Source organism: Lathamus discolor, chromosome 6 (assembly GCF_037157495.1).
Source record: "Lathamus discolor isolate bLatDis1 chromosome 6, bLatDis1.hap1, whole genome shotgun sequence".
NCBI classification, from domain to species: Eukaryota; Metazoa; Chordata; class Aves; order Psittaciformes; family Psittacidae; genus Lathamus; species Lathamus discolor.
The window spans coordinates 24,186,065-24,206,740 of NC_088889.1; the positions used below are offsets into that span (position 1 = coordinate 24,186,065).

At 38.4% G+C, this 20,676-nt stretch overlaps 1 protein-coding gene across 13 annotated transcripts in view; it reads right to left on the reverse strand.

Annotated features, from left to right (window-relative positions):
* Nucleotides 1-20,676, reverse strand: part of MARK3 (microtubule affinity regulating kinase 3) — a 62,760-nt gene that overhangs the window by 15,765 nt on the left and 26,319 nt on the right. For 12 of the 13 annotated variants that reach the window (XM_065685049.1, XM_065685045.1, XM_065685055.1 and 9 more), the window contains 10 exons: nucleotides 20,195-20,260; nucleotides 17,637-17,707; nucleotides 12,242-12,298; nucleotides 11,095-11,331; nucleotides 10,884-11,003; nucleotides 10,045-10,144; nucleotides 9,671-9,783; nucleotides 8,748-8,901; nucleotides 6,993-7,210; nucleotides 755-858 (listed from right to left, as the gene is read on the reverse strand). In XM_065685049.1, coding sequence (XP_065541121.1) covers nucleotides 755-858; nucleotides 6,993-7,210; nucleotides 8,748-8,901; nucleotides 9,671-9,783; nucleotides 10,045-10,144; nucleotides 10,884-11,003; nucleotides 11,095-11,331; nucleotides 12,242-12,298; nucleotides 17,637-17,707; nucleotides 20,195-20,260 — 1,240 coding nt within the window. Of the gene's footprint in view, nucleotides 1-754; nucleotides 859-6,992; nucleotides 7,211-8,747; nucleotides 8,902-9,670; nucleotides 9,784-10,044; nucleotides 10,145-10,883; nucleotides 11,004-11,094; nucleotides 11,332-12,241; nucleotides 12,299-15,180; nucleotides 15,934-17,636; nucleotides 17,708-20,194; nucleotides 20,261-20,676 lie in introns of those variants that run through there. The other variant, XM_065685057.1, reaches the window with a different exon arrangement.

Below are 20,676 nucleotides of genomic sequence, written 5' to 3' on the forward strand. Positions count from 1 at the left end.
AACTTTCTACAACTGTCCTCAGTCTGTGGTACACAGGGAAAGATGGCACTAGAGGTGGCTACACTGCTAACATACGAACTCAACTCCAATTCCACTGCATGCTCCAGTCAGGCTTTAATTCATTAAAGTAAGAGGAAACCTGTTATTTCTCTGTTTTCACTAAGACTACAGCAATATCGCTGCTTCCCTTTCAAGATGAGTTCTGCAAATACTGGGAAGAAATCAGACTACAAAACATAAGTAAAAAAACATTACTGGTCCAAGACAATGGCCTACACTGTCTAATCTTTGCTCAGGAAAAAATTACTTTCTACTTTTCGCAGAAAAAACAGTATGCCAAATGATCCCAACAGAGTACAGTTTAGAGTGAAATGCAAAAAGAGAACAGCCCAAGAGAGATGGACTTTGTAGTTTGAAGCTAAACAAGCCTCTTCTGCAAGCATACCTTGTTTGGCCACAGTAGGTAACAAGTGACTTAAGATGAAGGCTGTAAAAATGACATGTATTTAACCAGAAACCAAGAATTTATTTTTACATTCCAAGTATAAAGACTATTTATTAAGTATAGGAAAAAAAAAAAAAAACCCAACCCAGAAAATAACACAACATACTTACAGGTGCTCCATAATGCTCTGTACTCACCTTTCATTCAGAATTACACTAGAATACTACTGATTTTGTTTAAATTAGGTATTATAATTTTTTGGATATGTGAAGACAAGAGACATATACCATAGAAAGACATTTTATATACCTGTTCTTCTTGCCATTTTGTATCACTGAATGCCTATCAGCAGTGGTTCGTTCACTACAAACGTATGTGTTGCGCCGTGTCATTGCTCCGGGGGCAGTATTATTCTACAATTAAAAAACATAGGTTTGTTATTCCCCACAAAAAGCTTTTCTGGGGTTAAGTCTACATGTAATTGAAGGCTGGTTTACTTCATGCTAGTTCTACAGAGTTATAAAACTTACAGTAATTAAGTTAATATACAAAGACCTTCCAGTATTTTTAAGAAATAATGCAATAAGAAAAATAATTCTAACAAGCTCTTCTTGCATTTCATGTTGACGGCTCAAAATTAACACAGCTTGAAGTTTTTAAGTACCAGAATTACCATTAGTTCTGAATTACAAGTTCTCAGCATGTATAGCACTCATCTACATCTGGATAGCCTATGTCTTTGTAATCTATTTTTGAAATACTTTACCACTTGTAGATTGTAGAAATTTCCTTTAAGTTAAAATCATACTCTTAAACAACATAGGAAAAGCAAAGATTTAAGAAACAAATGTGGTAAAATTCAGTGGGAAGGTAAACATGGACTTTTAAATATTAAAATACTATGAAACACTACACAAGTTTTTAAAACAGGGAAGAATAAGTCAAATTAAAGAGACAAATTGCAGAGAATTTTAATAAGACTTAAAAAAATACACATTTAAATACAGGCATAATACATTGAGGATAAGAGCACCAGGGGAACTTAAACTACAGACCTTACTTTAGAGGGGAGAAAAGAAACAGAATTACTTTGCCTCTGTCTTTACAGAGAAAGAGGGTGGAGATATGCCCAAGTTGGCGGTCAACTTTCCAGGAACGACTGAGAAGCTAGGTAATTCACAGATAACAAAGTAATAAAAAGTTAGATGCAATTACTGTAGGAGAAAGCATGGTGGTCCAGATAAACATGCACCCCCAGGTTGTAGAGGAAGTAAAAGCTGGCAAGCCTTATATTTTTTCTCCCCACCCCAAGAACATAACACAGGAAACTACAAACCGGAAAGTGGAAAAAAACCTTTTAAAATTTTCTTTGAAGAAAAGAATCACAGGGCAAAGCAGGAAGCAAAATAGACTATTAACTTGAAACATCGCTGCTGGGGAAAGTCTTGGAAGAGGCTAGCTTAAGGGAATGACTGGTCAGCACCTGGATAAGCATGTTGAGTAAGGATGGCCACTAAGAATCAGGCAGGGGACTTCATGCTCAACTAACCTTTTGGAGTTCTTTGAAGAATTACTGCTATGACAGACAAGGGAAATTCAGTAGGTTTTTAAACGAGCAATAAGAAAAGGTTTCATATAAATGGTCACAGTAGAGAATGATGTGGAGGATAAAAAAAGAAAAAAAGAAAAACTAGCTCAAGCACAAAAGGAGAGTAAGCCAAACCTTTTTCGCTTCCAAACCTGAAAAGAAACTGTTAAAGTGGAGTATTCTCAATAACCAGCAAAAGCTCCTCCAGTACCTTAAGGCAAAGTATTTCCTATACAGGGAGTCTCAAGCAATGCAATGAGCTGCAGACTGAACAATGAAGCCATCTTGTCTATTTAGAAGACTGCTGACCTGTTACACATCTTGCCGTGAATGTACAAATAAAAATGAAAAAGTGAACTGCACAATCTCCTGGTGTTAAGATGTATGAAGAGTATCAAGAGTATTTTAGATTAGCAGAACTATTAATTAAATCATAAGATGTATGTAAATTGTCTCAAGGGTTCTCAAATATTCTTCACTAGATAATCCTTAAGGATAGGCATGTGCCACGCATCATCAAAAGTCCTCCTGGTCCTTTCACTGTACTTCATTCCTTACACATCCGTTGCCTTAAAGTCAAACAAAACACTGATTCTTCTACTCTCCTCTAACATTTCTCATTATACAAGCTCCCCTCTCTTTACTGAATTTGCCAGCAACGAAAGCTGTGCGCCTTAGGTAAAGTTTCATTCGTATGTTCTTGAGAGGTCAAGATGTGCAAGATACTTATTGGAGCCCTTGCAAACTAATGGTACATTGAAGTATTGCATATTAATATTTGCATATCATTTTGTTCTGTGTTACTGAATACATCAGAGAATGAAGCACCCAGAATATCCAACAGTGCTTTTCCAGTGGGAAATACACACAATCATGGGTGGCTTCCTTCTTTCCACCTGCTGCCTTGGAACATTAAACACTTGTTTCCCTTGAGAAGATACCACATAACATTAAAATGTACTGTCATGTTGCACATCTAGAAAGACAAGACAGCAATCTCTGCTGGATCAAACTTTAAAGATAGACTTGGGAGTGGACAAGTTTTGGTATTCATATCTGAACGCAGAGGACTCTAAAGACGCACTTTCCCAGCACTTTCTGGAGCGCAGACACATGCATCAGGATACATTTTTTTTTCTGTTTGGCTCATATTTCAGAGGCCATGAGAGAAGATTGAGCATTTCAAGCTTTCAAATTTTAGTTTTAACAAGAATGCAGTCATGGGTTTAGGTGCCTTTACACTTTTTAGTGTACAACCTTTCGTGATTCATCGAGGAAGTTCTTCAGCTATGACTTTCTTCAGCAAGTCTACAGACTATTAATCTCTGGACATAGAATCATAGAGCAGTTATGGTTGGAAAGGACCTTACGATCATCTAGTTCCAACCCCCCTGCCATGGGCAGGGGCACCTCACACTAAACCATGTAACCCAAGGCTCTGTCCAACCTGGCCTTGAACACTGCCAGGGATGGAGCATTCACAACTTCCCTGAGCAACTCATTCCAGTGCCTCACCACCAGTAAGGAACTTCTTCCTTACATCCAATCTAAACTTCCTCTGTTTAAGTCTGAAACCATTACCCCTTGTCCTGTCACTACAGTCCCTGATGAAGAGTCACTCCCCACCATCCCTACAGGCCCCTTCAGATACTGCAAGGCTGCTATGAGGTCTCCATGCAGCCTTCTCTTCTCCAGGCTGAACAGCCCCAACTTTCTCAGCCTGTCTTCATATGAGAGGTGCTCCAGTCCCCGGATCATCTTCGTGGCCCTCCTCTGGACTTGTTCCAACACTACCATGTCCTTTTTATGTTGAGGACACCAGAACTGCACACAATACTCCAGGTGAGGTCTCACAAGAGCAGAGTAGAGGGGCAGGATCACCTCTTTCAACCTACTGGTCACGCTCCTTTTGATGCAGCCCAGGATACGGCTGGCTTTCTGGGCTGCAAGTGCACACTAAAGCTGGCTCATGTTAAGTTTCTCATTGACCAACACCCCCAAATCCTTCTCCACAGGGCTGCTTTGAGTCTCTTCTCCACCCAACCTGTAGGTGCACTTGGGATTGCTCTGACCTAGGTGTAGGACCTTGCACTTGGCATGGTTAAACTTCATAAGGTTGGCATCAGCCCACCTCACATGACTAAATTGTACAGGTGCACAGCGCACGAAGCCTGAAACTGGTGTCACACCACACTCCCTGACTGAATGACAACCCCTAGGGTCAGGGTTAGCTGTGTAAGTTCATCCTTGTGGCATCACCTCCCTTTTTTTGCAGGAGGTGTTGACACTGCAAAAGCACATGTTGAGACTTCTGAACATATACACGAGGTCCAATCACAGCACAAAGGATCAATTTGTGCCCACTGCTTAGGGAGGTTATTTTCACATTAAGAGACACCAGGGCAAGGACGGATGTAAAAAACTTTCTAACAGTCAGCTTCTGACTTACACTAATGAACCAATCTATCTACTTAAGGGCACTAGTACATTTTTTGGTCCTAAATTATTTTCCAAACATACTATCTATTCTCCTCTTCCAGTCATCCTAAAGGTATGCTAAGGGCTCCGGGGCAGCCTTATTACAAGCACTGAGGAAAAATCCAAAGCTGTGAGTAATAAACAAGGAGTTGTTAAAGCAGGGAGTTATTAGTTGCTGCTAACTATGCAACCCCTGTAGCAGGTTTTTGTTATTAACTTGGTATTTGCCCAATGAACTTCTGGTTCTTGATGTGCACTTGTTCAACCTGCAGAACTATTTAGCTTGCAAGAGTTCAAACACACTGTCAACTTTACAAGTACAGCTTGGAGCCCCTTACTCCAACCCAGACTTAGCTTTCCACTCTACAAGCACAACTCTTATCCTTAAGTGCATGCTTGCAAGTTTTGTTATTTAATAAGAACAGCACACACCCAGATAAGGGTGTGCAGTAAAGACCACTTCTACTATTTTCCTTTTCCTTTTTTTTTTTTTAAAAACAGTATTTTTCTGTCTCTTCAGTGATTTTCTCATCTTATCACTGATTTTAAGACTTAAGTGCTCAGTGAGAACAAAATCCCTCTACCTCAAAAGTTTTCTCAACTTCAGGACAATATGGAAACTCCATCATCTCTTCTCCCACCCCCCCCCACCCCCCCACCTTCTAGATGTACAAGAAAACTGTAAGAAATAGAACTCCCTAATTAGTTTCAGGAACTGTGTAAGAAGTCAGTTGTTCCCTCCACCCCCACATCCCCAGAATGCCAGAAAGCAAAAGACTAATCTTTACTGGGGGAAGTGGGTGCTGGAGTTTGCACTGTCTGACTAAAGAGCTAAGAACAGAGACAATTTTAAACACTAACTATTGAATAACATCACAAATCCAATTCCATGCTCACCACCTTGTACCACTGCTTCTAAAAGATCAGTTGGATCAACTGCACACTGAATAGAGAAGTATCCTATGGTTACAACCTCAAATTTTATTTCAGCTAAAGTAGCATGAAATTTGAAATAAGACTACTGGAATAAAACCCCAGAATTTGGGAGTGGTGTAGAAAAGCAGATCAAAACACTAAAGATACTAAATGTAAAATATGCTGGAAAGGTGATGCAAAGCTCTTGAATAAAGGACTACACAGTATTGAGTGAAGTTCAGTGCAGGCCAAAATTATTTTGAGTATCCTACCATTTTGAGACTCAGTAGTTAAGATCTGTCATGTAAGATGAAACAAAATCCAAATGGTTTCTGGACTGATCAAAAACCAAGGCAAAGAGCGGGTACACCAAAATTGTGTTCTCTTGTTCACATTTATGAATAACAGCTGCTACAGTAGAAGACATGCCTTTCCAAGGAATCTCTCTGACTGAGATCCTCCAGCCAAGTCACTATCAGCCACTGAGCCAAGTGACAATACAGAGCTAAAGAAGTAAAACAAATCCTGTTTCACTTCTTTTGCTTTAGGCTGTCAAAAAGCTGTGAGCGCAGGAAGTTCTGTTCTCATTTGTTCTAAGCAAGGGTGCTGAGTATATGACCAAACATGACAGTTTTGTCGTATAAGTTTTAAAAAACAAACAAAAAACAACCCCAAAACTTAAACCACTCCATTGCAAGTTGAATAAGGGACTGGGAAGTTATTTCTCCTGTAAAAAAGGAAGTTTTTCAATACAAACCCTCAAGATTCAGCAATTAAATGTTACAAGACTCGAGTTATTAAGTGAAAACAGATTTCCAACTTTGCCTCAGAGGGAGGCACCACAGAGCATACACGTTAAAAGCCAAGCGGAACAAAGAATTTTCTGTCTTTTGACACACTGCCTATTGCTCAACCCTGTAAATTCACTAGTTATGCACTGTAGTGAAGTTTTTTTGCTGTTGCTGTTGAGATTTAGGGCAGGTGAGAGAAGCCCAGAAGAAAAAAAAAGTCAGGCACACTGATTTTCAATACAGGTTGAATTACATTTTCAAATGTTTTTAGAGCTATGTTTCCTTAATAATCTTAATATACGTAACTATGACTTCAAATAGCCTGTTTGAAAGCAAAGATTAGGTGACTTCTTATATACATGGAACTGTAAAACAGGATAATAAAAACAGAGATTTCATTGTTCTGTACAGAGGCAACAGAAGAGTAGCTGATGGTATCAGAAATAACTCATGCAAAATTTCAGTGGACAGCCTTTGAGTTCAGTGTCTTTCTTCCTGGTTTTATTATTTTTTTTTTTTTAAATACCCAAATTATGCCTGTTCACTAATAGCTACTAGTGCTAACCATTAATACCTACTAACTCCTTCATAATTATTAAGAGGTAACTTGAGGAGCTGACTGATGCAGGAGAAAAAAAGCAACTATATGAGATATCTACATTTAGTCTTGATGAATGAGAAGTACAATCAGCACCACTGATAAATCACAGGTTTAACACTTTTTTTACCCCTCAGAAATATTTCATGTTTGTAATAAGTAAGTGTTTTTACTTACACTAGGAACAGCTGAACCTTTCTTACGTTCAGGAATATCAGCCTTATTGGGATTACTGGCATTTCCAAGCATTGGACTAGCTGGTGCAATTCCTCTTCCTGCAACTGCAGTACTGCTGGATTTTCTTGACTGAATTCCTTCCTTTTTGAGGTCACTGTCTGTAGTACTAGTCTGGCTTCTTTTGGGATACGCCACTACTGAGGGGATGGATGGTCCAGCTTAAAAAACAAAAAACAGGAAAATGATTTTTCTTGTCAGAAGTTCAGTAGCTATGTTTCATTACAGTGGAAATGTATTCACACCCAAGAATCATGGGGACACCGGGAATCAGACTTGAAGAAAAGGTAATTATTTATCAAAATTAAATGTATTTTGGACAACAAATACTGTTGTAAAATACTGTGAAAAACAAAAGCCTTTCTAGGTGAAGATACTACTTGATTTTCGTGAGAGAACCATGCATTTCATGGAGGCTTCTGGTGTTTGAGTACTGACACTGGTTTGACTTGCTAGGAAAAACCCATTATCTTAAAGACACTTAAGAAGTCTGACTCATTCAAACCAGACAACTCTTCATTAGCACAAATCTGACACACGCTGTTCAAGCTAATTTCCGGTAAAACTGGGCTCCTGAGACAGGCACCTGGTGACAGAGCCCTGGGCCACCATCAGCTCTAATGGCCAGTGGCCTGTGCTCCCGGAAAAGCCCAGAAGCAGTGGCGGTTTGCCACCAGCCTCCCCAGCTATGCCAGGAACAGAAAACCTCTCCAGCACACCTGAGAATGGGGCAGCCCCTTCAACAGTCCCAAGCTCCCTCTTGCTTTACTAGGTTCCTGGACACTGGGAGAAGCCTGTGGGGATGTCAGGACTGTGTTTTCTGCTGCCCCAATTATACCTCCTCAGAAGACACAGAAGAGGACATATCTAGATGTATCAACTTTGTAACTGGTGTTTTAATAACACTTAATCAAAAAGTGTATGTGTATAGACACAAAAATACATATACATATATGTAAAACATATATATATATTAAAAAGTATCACAAAACGTGGTAACCATCATCCCAGAAGAATCCTTAAGAAAACCAACCTCTGAATGCACTTGAGGTATTAAAAGGCAGTCCTGAACAGAAATTCCTTTTATGAGTTAAGTGTCTGAGCAGGAAGATGTTTAGATATTTAGACAATCCTAAGCTACTGTCTTGCACACTCTTTAAGCAGAAGACTTCCAAGTTTGTCTGAAAAACTGTTCTTTAGAAATTTAATTCCTGCAGGACAATCAAGTGGCACTACTCTCAGGAAACAGGAAACAAGAAATATTGGTAAACTGACATTTCTTCAAGTTTTAGACACAAGCTGACCTACTAGTGTCAAAAGAAAACAAAAGCTGAACAGACAAAAAAGAGCATGGGGGAGGAGTGCTGTGTTTTTCATGAAAAAGGGAGTTGCATCATTCTCTTCAATTTCTGTAACAAGACTTTCCCAGCACAGTCAGGAATGCAAGGGACAACACAAAGCAGAAAGTGAGAATTAAACTGGTGTACTCAGCATTCCTCTAGAAGCTGTCTTTGAAAGCTTTGTAACAAAACCAATTTTTAAAAAGTATTAGTTATTCAGTAAATTATTTAGCCACCATGCTGTGAGCTACACAGTTGTTGTCACCCTCCTTACCTTCGGGGGATGGAGACAAATTCAGAAACTGAACAGAACTCGAACTCACTATATTCTACAACACTGAAAATGAGAATTGCTCACCATGATCACTGTACCGCCGCTGTTTCTGGCTAGAAGATATGCTTCTTTGAATTTTGTGATGAGGAGATTGTCCAGTGCTATTATTAAGATCATTACTTGGCCTAACTTTGGCAAGTGAAAGATTGCTGCTGGAGCTTGAATCACTTGCATCCAACTACAATACAAATGAGAATATTAAAACAAGGAGTTCAGACAAAACAAGTTAAACATCTACCACATTATGGGAGCATTAACAGGGAAGCAAAAGAAAGATGGCTCTACTACACAGAAAATTTTGTGACAGCAAGGAAGTTGCTTAGAGACCCCAACTTCTCTTAGATTCTTGTGCAACTTTCTTAGGTAAAATTCAGCAGAATTTGCAGCTCCTCAAAGGACAATCCAATAGAGAAAATCTATCTCTACTTTCAGTATCTGTATCTCTACAGTAACTTCTCCTCAGAGAGGATGCATTTTGTAGAAGCCACCATATCAACTTCTCCAGCAGAGGAATCAAGAGCAGCTTACTGATGTCAAACCCTCTCAGCATCATATGAAAAGGTAATCTACAATGCAATAACTTTTTCAGGTTGACAGGTTTTGTCCTTGGTTCTCTTAAAATATTTACAGCTGGCACACTCACACTTGAGATCCTGGACTAGACAGGACAGTACCTGGCATACAAAGAGGAGTGACTTCTGATTGAGCAGAGTAGTTTTGGGAAGCATAAAGGCAAGAGTTTACTGACTCATATCAGGGTGAGAACAAACACACAGCATCATCTGGACAGTTGACACTGATGAGGAGAATAACATGATTTTAAGTGTAATGGACTTTTGAGCAGGAATGCAAGTGGCTATACTTTTATACTTAATTTTTGCTTTTAACTTTACTAAGAACCCTTTCCAATTTCTTTATTTCATTGCATTTGTAAGAATGGTACTTACCTCCAATGATTTCCTTCCTAGCAGTAAGTATGTAGCTGTGATTTCATCATACTTCATTTTACTAAGGGATTCTTGAATTTCTTCTTGAGAATATCCCATTCCTACCATAATATCTAAAAACCAAATACATATTCTGTAAGTAACGGAAACACTCTGATGTTTAGGCTGGCTGAGTGTTGAAGTTGAAGAGAAAAAAATGGAACATTTAAAGAATTAAACAAATCAATTAAGTGTGAGAACATAAGCCTGATAAAATACCAATATTAAAAGATCAGCAGCTTTTTCCAAAATGGCAAGTTAAAAAAACCAACCAAAAACCAAACCCAGCCACCCATCATGTAAACAGCATTATATTCTGAAAAAGACTTCATTACCTATTCTTTTCTGGTCCGAGATGTCTAATTCTGGTTCAAAAAAAGGTTTAAGTTCATCCTCCTCATGCCCTGCATTGATCCACCTGTCCTTCATGATTTGCTATTAAAAAAAAAACAGAGTTTGTTGGTACAATGTATTTACCAGCAAAGAAAATGAGCTGTTGAAATAACAGCTCCCTCATCTACCGAACACTAAGGACTTTTCTAATTTTTCTTTTCCAGAACAGGCCCCAGCACTTACTCAGTTTTGTTTTGCTCCACTGAGGAGAATCAACTATGTACATCAAGCTGAGCTGTTTCCCAACCAGCTGCATTCTAGCACATAGCTGAAAGCTAAAAGCCCGTAACACAGACCAGGAGCAGTGTGCCAACTCTCAAGCCTAGTAGGCCCAGGCTCGACTGCGGACGCCCATAAAAGTCAGTATTGTTTTGGCCTTCCTCCTCCATAATGGTACAAAAATGCGTGTGAAAGGCAAACACATCATAACCTAGCAGCTAGTAATTGCAGTTCACATTTGAAAATGTGGAAATTATCATCTATTTATGCAGGAATCAACAAGGTAATCCCTCAGGAAAAGCTGTATGACATATGCAGTGTAGTCTCACATTTATTTTGAAAGCAACTGTGGAGTCAAGTGCTTTGTAACCATAGTAAATAAAATCTTAAAAAAAACAAAAAAAAAAAACCAGTCATATGCTCTACTCAACAACCTCCCTGCCCCAAACCTACCCCAAATAAACTATTCAGGAATGGTATGACAATAATAGGTTACAGCTCAAGAATACAGTTTGCAAAATATAGTGTCTAGCTTTCTGATGCACCTTATTTGTGCCATTACCTCTAGAGTGCCTCTTTTTGTTGGGTTTAGCACCAGGAAACGTTTGAGGAGGTTTTCACAGTCTGTGGACATGTAGAAAGGAATCCTGTACTTTCCCCTGAGCACTCTTTCTCGAAGTTCCTTGGTAACAGAAGAGCAGACTGTAAGCCGTAAGCAGCAAACTACTTAAAGCATTAGATAAACATGCCCGATGTATTCTACAAAAACACACCTTTAAGTTCTGTCCATCGAAAGGAAGAGATCCACTCACAAGAGTATAAAGAATAACACCTAAACTCCAAACATCTACTTCAGGTCCATCGTATTTCTTCCCTTGAAAGAGCTCTGGAGCAGCGTATGGTGGGCTGCCACAAAAGGTGTCCAGTTTATTTCCGACTGTAAACTCATTACTAAACCCAAAGTCTGCTATTTTAATATTCATATCCGCATCTAGCAATAGATTTTCAGCCTGGAAGAGAAAGAATGGTTTGAAAGATAAATTACTTTGATTTAGAATGCTACTGTTTTTACTCATTCTTAAAAGGCAAAAAGCTGGAAAACCTATTAACATTCCCTTACTTGCAAAGTCTTTTGGTACGCTTTAGTCTATCATTCATGGATCCCCTATTTTAAAAATCTCTCTACAATGGTTTCAGACTATGGGAACTGCTATGCTACCTGAAAACTGTGTTATTACCACCTATCCATTTTCTCCATGAAAATGCATCCTGAGCTACTATAACTTACATTTTTATCCATTACGATGAAAACAAGATACAGTATCACTATCCTTACTTTATGTGGCATTATTGCAAAAGTTTGGTAATACACATAACCTTTAAACTTTTCTCAAGAAGGTTTTTTTTTTTTTGGTGGTGGGTAGTTCGACATCATGAAGCTATTATATGTTAAGTAAGTTATGTGGCAACACTATTAATATAAAAGGCACAGTTTAAAGAAGGGACATATAATTTCATGCTGAGCTACAAAGAAGCCATACCTCAGTTTCATCATCATGACTGGTCCAAGACCAAAACTTTTCATACCTTCATACCTCTAACAAACTACCCTTATTTCTTTTCAGATCTCTCAGCTAACACTGACCTGCATCAGATCTGAATCTGACCACAGGGAGAGATACTATCTTTTAGCAGCCATTAAATTACTAATAAATAAAAGCCTTACAAATCCTTTTTATTTGAAATGGTTCTATACTGTAAACATTCTCAGAACTTGCAACAATACTGTAAATATCCCTCAAAACACATTCAAAAAGTAACTCAGAAAACTGAATTTATACTACATTTTAGTGGCACAATAAAGATCAGACCCACAGGTATAGAAGCTGGTACACACGTCACACACTTTTTCCTACTCACCTTGAGATCTCTATGAACAATATGCTTTTGATGGCAATACTGCACTGCAGATACTATCTGGATAGAAAACAAGTCCAATTATGTAAGTGACATTTCAAAGAAACCAGAGTTTCAATCACGAAGTTCGACATTTTTACAAAAGTTATGAACTTAGAGCTACCTGACAAACTATTACAGTGGCCAACATATTTGGGGAAGGGCTGCGAAGTAACTTAGGTGTTTGTTATTTGATCTATTTCGTTTCTACTACACTTGAAAGAGAATTTTGTTTTTCCTGTGTGGCTAATTATAGACCAGTAGAAGCAATGACTTTCAGAAAGGTTACTGAAGTATTTCCATTCCAATACTATTCACAGCCATAAAAGCTTTCCCTCTAGACTGAAGTTTTCCAGGCCCTCTCCAAAGGCAATTCTTCATGCTGCAGCACAGAAAGAAAAGAGTAAGAAATGGGCTTAGCTATTAGAGAAACTAGTGGGAAACAGCTTGTTTGTCAAAACTTCTGCAGTGAAAAGCAACTGTGCATTTCAGGTGTGCTGTCAAAGTGCATATGGTTTATTGTATTTTGTACAAGAAGAGCAAGGTCGATGGAAAATACACTGTGTCTCACATGTAACAGAATAATTTCTTCCATCATAATTTCCAAGTATCATGGAGTTCTTCCTGCTTTATATAGCAAGCTATATAAGCTATTTACACAGTACAGTGTCCTAGTACATTCCTTTAGAGTCAGAAGCACTGCTGAAGCTCTACATGTATGGAAACGGTTATTGTTACATGATCATAAATGCACTCAAATATGTTTTACTGTCACGTGCACGTGGTCAGAATTGAGCCAGATGTTACAACTTCTTAAAATTGGGACTGCACATCAAGTGCACATAAAAGTAATTTACTGTAATAACTACGTTTACATGATGTATTTCCATTCTTAAGAAGGTGTCCAAGACAGAAAGATGAGGTATCATTACTGTTACAAAAATAACTCGTCATCAGACTGCCCAGCTTAGCAGAAGGATCTCTTGTACTAGTGAGAACAATACTTCTTTCTCCCTGTATTTAGAGTAGGTTAAAGTAAGGTTCTTGGTAGGTCAGAGACCTGCCTGACCTAACCAGTCAATTTTGCATGACGCTTAAAACACCAATGTTAGTGTCTTTGTGTCCCAGTATTACTGAATTACGCACGTGAAAAAAATGCCACCTCAGACACCAAGCAATTTATGGAAAGGTGAAGTATTTCCATTCCCTACCATTTCAATCTGTTTCTGCTTGTTCCTTCATATACTGGTTCCCTCTTACAGACTCCAAGTTCAGCTTTTTACAGTTACTGAAACTGCCGAAGTGCTCCCACACCACCACTTGTACCATCCTTTTGGTTTTCCTTCCTTTCTTCTCTGCTACCATTACTTCAGCGCCAGTCACGAGCTCATTCTGCAGGGCCTTCCAAGGCTGACAGCATGACAAACACCCCAAGCTTTATTCAGGACTGCAGAGACATGGCACCATACCACTTGCTTCTAAACTGCTTTTACTCCAGCTAAGAGCAGAAGGTCTAGCAGATGATCAATCACTAGTTTCCTTTATAGATGCTTCTGAACTACTCTGCAACAGAATAGCACAGAGACTGCAGAAGTGAGTCCAATCTAAATGGAAGAGAAATAATGTGATGCATATGACATTAATAATTGAAGAACAGCTCTCATAACTGAATGAAAAATAGCACAAAACTGCACTGGATTGACTCCCTTGTCTTCCACTTTCCATCACTATTTCCACTGATAGCTCCTTCACCCCCAGCCTACTTCAGCATGAGAAATTTGCTGATGCTTGGCAGGTGGGAAGAAGGAGGGAAGAAAAGCAGACCTTTTCTGCTAGAAGCAACAACCGAAGGATTGAAATTAATTTTTTGGGAGGGATTCTGTATAATCACAGGTTTTAAAGAACAAGTTATCTCTAGGCAGATAAACCATTCTTCATATGGATTAAATGACAAAAGGATAGATAAATGACCTCTCAAGGTCCCTTCCACATTTTGGACCAGTTTTCCAAGACCTGTCCTAACATCTACCTGCATTAAAAATTCTACACTGCATCTGCATGAAAACTGTGGGAAGAGGAAAGGAGGCCAGATCTAATTGGCTGCAGTAAAGTGAGGGAATAAATGCACATGCATTTTTCATTCAGAGGGTTTCCCCCTGAATCAGATTTTTCTATGGAAAAAAGACTGAACCAGTACTGCTTGTAAGTCTGTAATAGTGGAAGAAAAATGAGGTGACATTAAGAATGCAAGACATTCTGGATTTGAATTTCTCACACATGGCTGCACAAAAGGAGTTTGAAATGGAGAACTGCAGAGAGCATGGCTGTATTTTTAGTGTCTGTACTCTCTCCTGTGTTCCTTGTCAAGCACAACATTGTTTTTTCCTGCTAAAAACCTGAACTATGCATAACAAACTGAACTAAAAAAGATTTCTTTTTTTTTTTTTAACAAGCAGAGGGGAGAATTACCAAATTCTGCTCTTTGTCAGCTAGAAAGGAAGTGCCTTCTCAGATAAAACACAAGTGTTTGATCCAGAAATCCCATCTACTGAAAGAAGATATATGACCTGAAAACAACATACAATACAACCTACTGTAAGAACTCAGTTCAATACCACAGCACAAATGTTGCTTCAGTTTAGAGAGCCACTCTCTGTTAAACCAGTTAGCAAATCAACCAAAAAAAAAGAATTAATTCCCTATTATGTTCTAAGTCTCTAACATAAAAACAGCTGCACTGAATCAGATAAAAAGCCTACAGAGAACATTCTCCCTCCAACAATGGCTACAAGCTATATGAAGCTATTCTGGGACCACAGCAAGGTAAAATGAATAGTTTTATGACCTGTAAACCCAGTAAGATCTAGTTTCCTTTGACACTGTCCCACAGCCAGAGTCCTAACCTCTAATAAATGCCAAGCTCTGATCAAAGTTGCCTGACTTCTGTCCTGCATGCATGCTCTTCTTTCCAGCAAAGCACAATGAGCTCGTGCTATAGTTTCTCTCCTTGGGTTATTACTAAAGTTCTCTTTTTGTCCAGATGCTCATGCTTTTGCAGCTCTCAGGAACCTCCCATCCTTGAGATCAAAGTCCTCCAAAATTGGTTGAGCTCCATAGCCTGAAGTCAGCTGTTAAGGAAGGAGAGAGCACAGCTGCCTGCACTAGGAGATAAAACCTGTAAGAAGAAACTGAAAACACGCTTCTTTGTATTTCAGTGAATTCAAGTGAGGCCATCTCTTTATCTTTATAAACAGCATTTACTCTACCAATGTAAAAAAACCCAACAAACAAACAAAAAAACCCCAAGCTGACAATCTGCATAAAAATCAGATCTTGGTAAGCCAAATACCCAGCTCAGCAGGTAATTACCTTTCATAGCCTTTCTCTTCACATTTGTTTTTGAAAAATGAAGCTACATATATCTTGTACTACCCACATTATCCCATAAAATTAAGCACTGAGTGTACCTGTAAAACATGTTTGACCTGTTTCCACAAGTTCTCACTTAAATGGCAGTTGAATTGTTAGGGGAAAAAAAAAGGGGGAAGGGGGTGGTAACTGTTGAACAAACAAGCAATTTTCAACGGAATTACTGCAAGATCTTTTTCCACACAGCTCCTGACAAAAGAAATGGAGGATCAAGAGCAGAGAACCATACCGGTAGAAGTTTTCAATATTCACATCTGAAAGAGAACAGCAAATCCTTTCAAGTTACTCTGAAGCTCTTCAAGTAACATTACAAAGAGCAAGTCAACAGTCTGGGATTTAGAAGAGATGGCTGAAGTGGGAACAACTGCTCCACAACCCATCACATCTACTCCAACACAGCACAGAAACACACACCAGAAACCCTCAACCACAAAAGCAAGCGCTCTACCTGCCAGAATATGAAAGGGAGGGAAGCAGCTTTAAGAAGATATGTAACATGTTGTTAAAGAGGAAGAAAAAATTTCCTTACTACCAAGCTGTATAACCCCAGCAATGACAAATGACTTATGGGGATATGAAGTCTGCAGCCACTTTGGGGCTGTCCTATTTGTTGTGACTCTTTTTCCTTTTTCTTCCAAAAGATTAAAGAGAATAAATACAACAGTTAAAGAGATGAGAGAAAACAAAGGAACAAGGATCTCACAAAAACATTCCTTATGTTGGGTTAAATACACTTCTGTTTTTCTTTCATTGCTACTTTTGACCTTATTCCTTATACTGCTTTCAGACAATTCTTACTGTATGACACAGAGGGGGCAAGACAGTTGTGGCACAGTTTCCTGGTTCCCAAATTGTTCCTTTTGGTCACACTACCTACACTAGAGAAGTGTAAAAGTTTTCTTTACAAGGCATTTTGTGAAAGTCACTGATGAATTTCCTGGAAGTCTCATATATTACATCAATTTTTTTCTACTTTTGCATGGCTAAGCTTAAGAAGTGAAGCTGTTAGAGCCTCCCAACACTGAAACTGTCATGTCATTGCCGCTTTTCACCAGTTTAAAACCCCTACATGCTATTCAATAAAACACTCTTGCCCTTATTCAGTATTTCACTTCATAAAGCATCAAGCTGAAGCATAATTTTGATACTTACTACTTTTCACAACATTATCTAGGCTATCCAAGTGACCAAAGGCATGAAAATAAAGTAAGCATTTACAAATTTCTGCACAATAGCAGAAACCAAAAAGTTATTAGACCAGTCATATCTGTAACTGAAACTCTAGATGCTACAAGAGCAGAGATTTGGATTTAAATTAGTTATACAAAAATATCTGCTTATGTTCAATACCGCTTTTCTGTAGGATGAAATGCTTTTTACAGATCAATGAAATCCAACATCTTTGCAGGGCTAGTTTGTCCATCATAAAAAAAGCTGAACTAACAAGCCTCGAAATTACTTTTCAGTGACTATTTAGATCAACTATGAAACTGCATTTTTTCATGTAAGCGGGTGGATGTGAATGGATTCCTGTTACATGCATTGCCTGCGTTTTGAAACCGGCCTATTTGTAGCCTGTTACATCTGAATAACTTCCAGAACATTAGAGACCAGCTGAACTAAGGATATATGAAATCACCCAGAGGAAATGCATTTTGGAATGGAATACACTTCCAAATTAAGCAATCACTGTGTTCTGGCAATCCTGGACACCCTGGCCCACAGCACTAAGGAAACTAGCGCCACTGAAGGGACTACTAACCCCTCTGAAGTACTACTGTAACCCAAGTATTTTATTACTCAGGGCTACAAGTCCACAACATGCTGAACATTATTAGAAGTCGAATGCAAAGGACAGCTATTTTACTCGTTTCAGCATTAAAAACTTGAGGTTACAGTGGAAGCTGATGCATAGGAATGTAATACATACCTGTCTAAATTTAGCTCTAGCCTCCTTTTCCTTCATTCTTCCATGTGCAACCAGGTAGTCAAACACTTCCCCTACAATTCAATAACAAGATACATTAACACCAATTTCAAAAATGTAGAGATTCTCTCTAGCAGTTGCCCCTAGCAGCTTCACTGAAATGTACTTCAAGTTTATGATCACCAGTTAGCGTAAGAGAACAAGGCACAACTGCTATGCAATTTATTACACTGTCATCTCTACACAATAACAACTGGGTATAGAAAAAAAAAAATTCTTCCCATTATTTGTGATGGGAACTGAGCAACATACTTCTGTTTTGTGAATAAAGATGACACAAGTCCCTTCACAGACTTTCTCACAATGACTTTGTTTCACCCCATAAAAAAAGTTTCATATATGAGAATACCTGATGATATTTGTAAACACTGTCATACAAGCACTAGAACTTTTTTTGTGCGTGTGCATAAAATGTTTCTAATAAAAATCAGAAACCTTAGCTTTAACCTCAGCTTGGAAGAGGAACCTGCAAGGAAGGTCACAATAATGAGCCTAGCTGGACACACTGACATAATCCATCACAGAACCACCAGATCTGTAAGATACACTGGGAAGTATTACTTCTGAACAAGCCCAGTGTCGTATGGCTGTGGATGACTAAAGTAGATTATTAAAGCAATACTAAAGCTCTCTTGTGTTTGGGCATTTTTTCATTTAGTCAGTTTATAGCACATCAACGTGGACTGCAACATTTTAACTTCACAAGCAGCCAACTCGCTCAGGAAACACTGGCATGTTTGTGAGAGCATGAGTAATTTTCTTTACCAAAAACCAAGTCATGTACATAAGAACTCCTACAAACACAGACTAGTAGGCAGTTTAAAAAATTCTTTGCTAATATGCAAAATTAGTGGAAACTTTAGAAGTGGATCACACATGTAAATTCTCTAAGGAAGAAAACACTGTTTTGTAGATAGCCACCTCACAAGGGCAGAGATGAGTAACTCCATTTTTTGAACCAAGCAACTCCATCCAAAAGGAATAAAACCCCCAGAATCATACAGCAGGAAAAGTAACAGCTGAGCAATCTGAGGGAATGTGAGGATTTTCTATAAAATAGCTTAACTTTTCTCTGTAGTGTGTTATCTAATACCCAACTCAGACAATGTTCCCAACTGTATATCACAGCTTTTTCTTCAAAAACCTTGAAGGAAGAAACCTGGACACTCTCTCCGTAATTCAGGAAAAATTACACCACAGAAAGACTTGCTCACAATTTATGCAAAGTGTCGCAGTAGTAGCAGTAGTTTCTTTCATTATGCAGCATAGAATTTATATGCATCCTGTGTACCCAGTATCTTGATACAGTGGAAATATGGGAAATTGATGCCTACCACTGGGATTACAGGTGTTCCTGTCTTGCACAACATGGCATATGCAAAGGGTACTGATCAGGGCCTTTCAGACAAGTGAGGATGTACCTCTCGATTACTATGAGGAAGACTCACTGCTTTAGAGAACTGCTGGCCTTTCTACCTCCTAGAAGCTAATCACTAGATGGCAATAGTCTTTGCTTTAACGTCTAGTACCATCAAACAGCATAAAGATGTCTCCACACACACCTGTACCAGTTAATATTTTAATAGTATTTTACAAACTTTGTTTCTGTTTAGACAAATCGTGGCTGAGCATTTAGGGAGCTGCTAGAAGAAAACATAGGCAGGTAGAGAATCATTACCTGATTTATAGTAATTCATTAAACTTCACAAAATCTTAACATCCAAGTCAGAATTTAATGATGATTTTCTCTGAAAAGAAGCCTATCTCCCTCCCAAAACTAAAGAAAAGTCTCCTATTTGAGATTATCAGCTACTCATGCTAAAGGGTCACATTGATAAAATGAGTGCTATTAGGTTTTAGCCAGCAAGGAGTAATTTAAGCCCAAATACCTTACTTCTAGGTCTGGGGGAAATGTCTGACATGGCATGATGAATGCTTTCCCCACCCCTACCAATCAGGAATAAGTGTTTCAGTTCTTCCTACAGTGGCGTACTGCTAAGCCTACAGCTCCTGACAGTAGAAGGTCTGTGATTAAGGCACGTCAAATGGCATCAACATCTAAAAAACCAGAAGTTGCAGTACTCATGCTTTGGAAAGCAACAGCTAAATAAACACAAAATGTTTTATCTGAACACGTTTTTCCAATTATCTTACACAAAATAGGACACCAGAGGCAGGGAGCAAAGTACAATAAATTGAGACGGTTGGTATTTGTAAAGGACAGGAACAACCGATGGAAGAATAAAGATTCCCATTAAATTTCAGCTATGAAAATAAAGCAAATGTTATTAAATTGCAGTAAGTTCAGAAGTTAGTTTTACAAGTTTTAACTGATTAGATTGCACAAAGAAGTTCCAGAGAATGTTAAAGATTTTGCTTAACATTTTACACTACCATGACATTAATATTTGCCGAAACTAAAAGCAAAACTTTAAAGAAAACAAGTGCTTTCTCCCATTTGGCAGTTTATTTATATGTGTCATCACAGCAGAGTTACTTACCCCCACTTGCATATTCCATTATTAAATAGAGAGTTTTGTCAGTTTCAATGACTTCAAATAGCTTCACTAGAAAAGAAAGCCATTTATTAATCAGTTAACTAGTTGCAGAAGTATTATGTTAACCCCATAGAGAATTCTGTCAAAGAAACAAACTATTTGCTTACTGCTTGACAACATCAGACTATTACCCTAACAGAGCCTGGTCTGTTCTTAAATGGAAAATACTGTCAACTCATATAGAACAAATTTTCTCAAGAAACAATACTTTGTTTCCCATACATGGGAAAAGTAACTGAAACAGAACTTAAAAGATCTGAGCATCAAAAATAGCCCTTTTTATGCACTGAACTGGCACACATGGTGACAAATGAGTTATAAGTCAGTTTGCTAGCATTCCTATAACAACACTATATCATTTCAAAGCATAATCTGAAATAACTTTCTGATCACTTTTTAGTTTTGGTATATTTTACTTTTAATGA